The sequence below is a fragment of the Chanos chanos genome, chromosome 5 (assembly GCF_902362185.1).
Source record: "Chanos chanos chromosome 5, fChaCha1.1, whole genome shotgun sequence".
Classification (NCBI taxonomy): Eukaryota; Metazoa; Chordata; class Actinopteri; order Gonorynchiformes; family Chanidae; genus Chanos; species Chanos chanos.
In genome coordinates this window covers 14,394,778-14,400,413 of record NC_044499.1, presented here as the reverse complement: position 1 = coordinate 14,400,413, position 5,636 = coordinate 14,394,778, and the positions used below count along the sequence as shown (strand labels likewise).

The 5,636-nt window shown below is 40.5% G+C and overlaps 1 protein-coding gene across 1 annotated transcript; it reads right to left on the bottom strand.

Moving 5' to 3' along the window:
• Positions 1–695: 695 nt before the first annotated feature.
• tm6sf2a (transmembrane 6 superfamily member 2a) lies at positions 696–4,619 on the bottom strand. Its single transcript, XM_030773977.1, has 10 exons — positions 4,357–4,619; positions 3,804–3,907; positions 3,010–3,107; positions 2,686–2,789; positions 2,358–2,440; positions 2,054–2,178; positions 1,697–1,798; positions 1,458–1,550; positions 1,114–1,233; positions 696–994 (listed from the first exon to the last, which is right to left on the bottom strand). The coding sequence occupies exons 1-10, from the start codon at positions 4,446–4,448 to the stop codon at positions 788–790; spliced, it is 1,128 nt and encodes a 375-aa protein (XP_030629837.1). The 5' UTR covers positions 4,449–4,619; the 3' UTR covers positions 696–787.
• Between the last annotated feature and the right edge of the window lie 1,017 nt (positions 4,620–5,636).

Sequence of the window (5,636 nt, the reverse complement as noted above, 5' to 3'; positions counted from 1 at the left end):
ATCAGGCTGACTCACGTAATCAGAGAACCTTGCACTTTCTGCTTCAGCGCTGAAACCTATGTACGCACATTACATCAGTTGTTTGTGAAGTATTTGTGGCTGTCTTTCTTATCTAAGCACAGGCGGAAACACACACGGTGTTCATTCAGTACCCAGACACATCAACCCCCTCATTCTGACTGGTCTCTAAAGCTCCTGATTAGAAACTGACTATAGTAACAGTGATGTGACAGAGTCCAAACACACTGCATCATGAGCCCGCACGTCTCCCGGTAACTCACTCACTGGAACGAGATAAGTTGAGCTAGAGGAAGGTGAGGCTGATCATCGTCCAATAGTCTGACCGGAGCTGACAGATTAGCAATTCGGGATTAACTTAAAAAATAAGTTAAATCTGTGTTGTGAGTTTTATCACTTTTAAGCTAGGACTGCCGCGTTGAAAGTCTCTTCTTAGCCACGAGCTTCAGGAATTCAAGCATGAACTTGCAGTTATGTCTTCGGTTCAGTTTCACAGCACGTTCCTTGGTATCAACTTTAAGACAAATTCAGAAAAGCCATTCTCTTCACAAAAAGAAAAAAAAAGGAAAAAAATAAAGAAAACAAAACGAAGAAACAAAACAAACAATAACAACAAACAAAGTCCTATCCCCCCCCCCCCCCCCCCCCCCCCCCCCCCCCCCCCCCCCCCCCCCCCGAGTCTCGCCGTCAGAGGGATTCGCAAATATTTTCGTAGAATTTAAACACTGCAGCAGAAAGTCAATACCAAGTTGCCAGTGTAAGAAAGCGACTACTTTTTCTTCTTGTCATTGGCTTGTCCTTGAGGGACGGCCTTCAGGAAGAAAGCAGCCCTGGTGTGACAGCGGAGTGCCAGAATGAGGGGGAGTACCATGTAAAGCACGTTGAGCGTCATCACAACTCGCCACACGTCCCTGGGAACGCGATAGGTGAAGGGGGTGCGGGAGTGCAGCGACGCGCCAATGTGGCACCACTGAGCCTGGGGAAAGGCAGAGATGTGGCAAGGTTGGGAAATGTTACCCAATACTCACGGGCTACAGTTTGTTATTCAGAATCCGATGCTACGTTTGAAATGATCACTGTTTAGCGCTTCATTACCTGCGCCAATGCTCCGGCAAAAATCATCGTCCAGTCGAGCATCCAGGTACACCCGGGAATGTAAAGTCCACATACAAATGCTGCTAGCAGTGGCAAAGCGTAGAACAGGAAGACCAGCATCTGCAAAAAGATGGAACAAAAACTCCAGTGTCACACATATTCTCTAAAAAAAAAAAAAGAAAAGTGTGAAAGAGTCTTCATATCTTTATTACTTTGGCACAGTCATGGAACAAGCTGTTTTTGACTGTTAACTTAAAGCATACAGTAAACAATACTTTCCTTCTAATCCTTCAAAGCACAATCCAGCACCCTACAGTGCAGCCAGAGTAAGAAGCCAGACTTACCATGACTTTAGGAAAGCCGACATTGTCCTTGAGGTAGGGCTCATACTGGTAGATATAGGTGAAACAGTTGTCCAGAGGACACTCCAGTACGACCTGTAAAAAAGACTTATTGTATTAGCCATCTGCTAGAAATAAAGAAAGAGAGAACGAAAGAAAGAAAAATTAAAAGAGCAATGAGAAATAAGCTATAAAGAATGTTGTTAATGGTCTGATAATAAGCTGAGATGTCTAACACTTACAAAGCCTCTGAAGATGGTGAAGGCCATGGTCCCCAGTAATCCAACAGTGAGAAGTAAGTCTATGGGCCGTGAAAATAACCCTTTCTTCTGCTCAGCTGCAATCTAAGATCAAGAGGATTTGGTCACTGTAGCTCTAGAGGTATGCAGTTCAGTTGTCTAAGAAACTTCACATGCACTGAAGGTTCATACAATGATTAGAGCTGGAACCTGTTTTTATTTAATATGACTGAATGCACCATTTAAAACTATCCTCTGAAAATGAAGCCATAAAGAGTTGCATGCACAACAAAAAGGGCGAATTTGGGAAATCTGAAATTTAGCTCATTGGTCTGCTAGGTTTGTCATACTGAGGTTCACCTTGTCTGCAGTAATAATTGGCAGCTCCCTTGGCCTATGGAGGAGCTTGGCTGCTGCCCATATGGGCAAAAGCAGGAAGGGTGTGTTGCGCCAGAAGGCTGGATAAATGTTTTTGCCATGTTTACCTGAAGGGAAAAAAGTCAGTGGTTAGTGTTATATATTTATTTACTGACATTTCAGAGGTGTCCAAAATATCATCCATAGCTATATCTAAGTACACAGTTGAAGCAGTTACTCCATTTTAATGTATTATATTTTAAAAAGATGTTTATCAGTCTCATAATTTGAAGAGAGAATCTCTAACCTATGACGATGCCTGGGATGAAAACCAACTGATTAGCAATCATGGAGCCAGCCCAGAAGAGAGCCAAATTACGAAATGGTTTCCTGCAAACAGAGAAAACCTATGTGATATCACTTCTTCTGTATTGTGCATATTCAGTGACCTGAGATAGATACTGTAACAATTAAAGAGCATCAACTTTCTTGAGAACCTCAGCTAAGGCATTGTAAATCCTTGACGAACTTCAACTTTACAGATGGCAAAAACCCAAGATAAAAAATATCTCAAAATCATAAGAGTATAAAAATCATCCTTCACTAATGACTTGGAGGCTTGAGAAACCAATTACCCTCTGAACATATGGTGTACCATCAGGAGGAGAAGGATGAAGTGCACTACTCCATCCCAGTAGCTCATCATGATGGCATATGCTGTACTCAAGTAAGGCTCTCCCTTCAAGAAAAACAAAAGCATGTCTCAAATAGGTAAACAACATAAAATTCCAATACATCTCTCTCTCTCTCTCTCTCTCTCTCAGTTTCATTTTTTATGTAGTATGAATGTTTTGGAGAGTTGGAGGAGCATGAAGTGTGGGTGTGGGTGTGTGTGGGGTGGCGGCAACTTGAAAAAAGTTGTGTTAAGTGTGTGTTGGTGACATCATTTGGGAACTGACCTTCCTCATGTAGAAGCCCATGAACCCAGCGATATAGCCATCCTGCTCCAAAGCATTAGTGAGACCAACCACACAGGTGAAAGAAAAGAGGGCAAACACTGGAATGAAGCACAACACAAAACAATGAGAATATGGTTTGCCTCTACTGTAGCCCCAGGTCTCTCTCTCTCTCTCTCTCACTCATTCGCATCTGTCCATTTATTGATTTCTGCTCTGAGTTAATGATAGCTGAAAGGTGCTCACGTGAGAAGGGACAGATAAACTCATGGCTGACTCAAACCAAGTGCCCGGTTCACCAGTATATAGCACTTCTCACTAACATAAAACAGCAGCAGAGGCAAGGCTGTGTGATCTAAGGGACATAAGTTAAGACTGTCATGTAGACAAACAGAGGGAGGGAGAAGCCCTGTGTGAGTCTGTAGCAAAGGCAGAGATATTTTGTATTGCATTTCAGTGACCATCCACAACTCAAGAGGCGAGTCAGCTCCTTGGCAGCAAAATTAAGATGTGTAAGCAGTGTTCAAAGTTCATTATTGGACATGTAGTTATTCTATTTGATCTCATACACGAATTGCATGATTAGAATCTTTGAAGTAAAATGTCACACACAAGCAATCACACAGTTCACTTTACAGTTTCCAAAGGCATTGAAAATGCCAGTGTTTATATAGTTTTTTTTTTTTTCCAAAGGAACTGCACAATTTTTCTTTAAATAACTAAAATCATTAATTGGTGGCCTTAAAATAAAGCATTTTAATTGAGCTTGCTTTTCCCAAAGTAAAAATTAGTCTTACCATAAAAAAGGGGATCAACGGTTTTTATGTGTCGAACTGAGAGGTGAGCCAGGAACAAAACAGTCAGGAGAGCGATCCCTCCAAGTGCCAGCACAACTAAAGGCCTAAGCAAAAACGATACACGATTACAGAGATGCATATTACAAATCTTTATTGTATTTCCAAGAGATAACGTGTATATGGAGAATTCAGTGACCCAAAGTGATACAAACGATCATCAATGTGAATATACAGTCTAACTTCAATTACAGTTTGTGATCAGTCGTGACGCTTAAGGGGGTAACATCGTGCAATGAACTGAGAAAATTAACTCCTCTCTGTTCAGCAGTTCATACAAGACACTAAGCCTTTCAGGCGGCAAAACAAACAACATTTGACTGTTAGAGCCTTCTGTAGGATAAGGAGTGTGCCTATCCAGGGAAAATAAGGGCAATTTCTTATATGATCTCACATTTAATTTAAGGATTAAAAAATCGTTTGTGCACTACAAGGGGACACAATGTAAATGACCATACACGAGACTGTCTGAGTAGATAACGGCGGCAAAACTTACTCTTGAAAAGCTGATATATTGTTCATGCCATAGAGTACAAACGGCGCGGTCAGAGATACAGTGAAAATATGCACCTCCTGCGGTAGATCCATCCCCAAAGTGAGCAAAATCTGAGCAGGTACTTCAAACTGTGATTGTATTTTTCAAAACTTTAGATTCCAGCGTGAAAATGTTCGGGTGATAACAGGAAAAATCGTGGAATAAAGTGCAGCCTGGTGAAATACTCTATGTATTCATTGTGACTGCCACAGTGAAAAGGTTACAAATGCATGATCTACTCTGCTCTGTGTCCTAAAAGTTTGTCCTGAGATTGAGCAACGTGAGCTACCGTGTCAGGACAAACCCTCCAAAGTCCAAGAACTTTGTTCCGCTGTAAAACTAAGTAGGGAGTAAGGTTGTTGAAGCCGCAGTTGCAGAATGTTCCACCAGGGCTCGCTGTCAAGCAGCACATCATGCAATAATACCTCATGATAAACCATGGCAGGGAAGAAAATGAATGTAAGGAACAAAAATGAATTAATCGGCTCGGAATGCACAACTCAAAGTTTCTCACATTGATAAGCCATAATTATTTTATTTTGGTGGTGTGTGAAGACATTGTGTATGAGTGAATTAGAAGCCAATACACATATCTTTTATTATTTTTTAGACATTGTGTCAGCTCAACTGTCAGCTCAGACTATCTGTACCATTCTCATGGATTCACCAGTTCTGTCATTTTTTAATCGAATTTCAGATCTAGAACACGAACCATTTGTGACATCGACTTTTTCCAATGACACAACAAAATCGTTTTAAACTGCAACTCCGAAAACCCTTTAAGATTCCCCTTCGTGTTGAATACGATATTCTTCAATTTATACTTTTTTCTTCGGTTAAATTTACTGAAGACATTGATTTAAGAGAAAAAGAAAACGAAGAGACTGCCTCAGAGACTAAGGTATGGCTCGACTAGAATTTCATGTCAAAGTAAAGTTACACAGGAACCCTGTTGAATCCCATGAAAATTTAAGGTCACTAGAGCCAGGATGCTCTATAAAGATATAATATAATATAATATAATATAATATAATATAATATAATATAATATAATATAATATAATGACAAATATGTGTGCTTTTAAATAATTAAGTGCCCACTGTTTCTGACCATAATTAACAATAATTAACCTTATCATAGTACAGTACTTTCCTGTCCATGCATCTCGTAAAACACAGCTACAGAGGGAGCTCATGACGACATCGGAAGATTCCTTCTTCCTAGATTAAGATGGCGACTC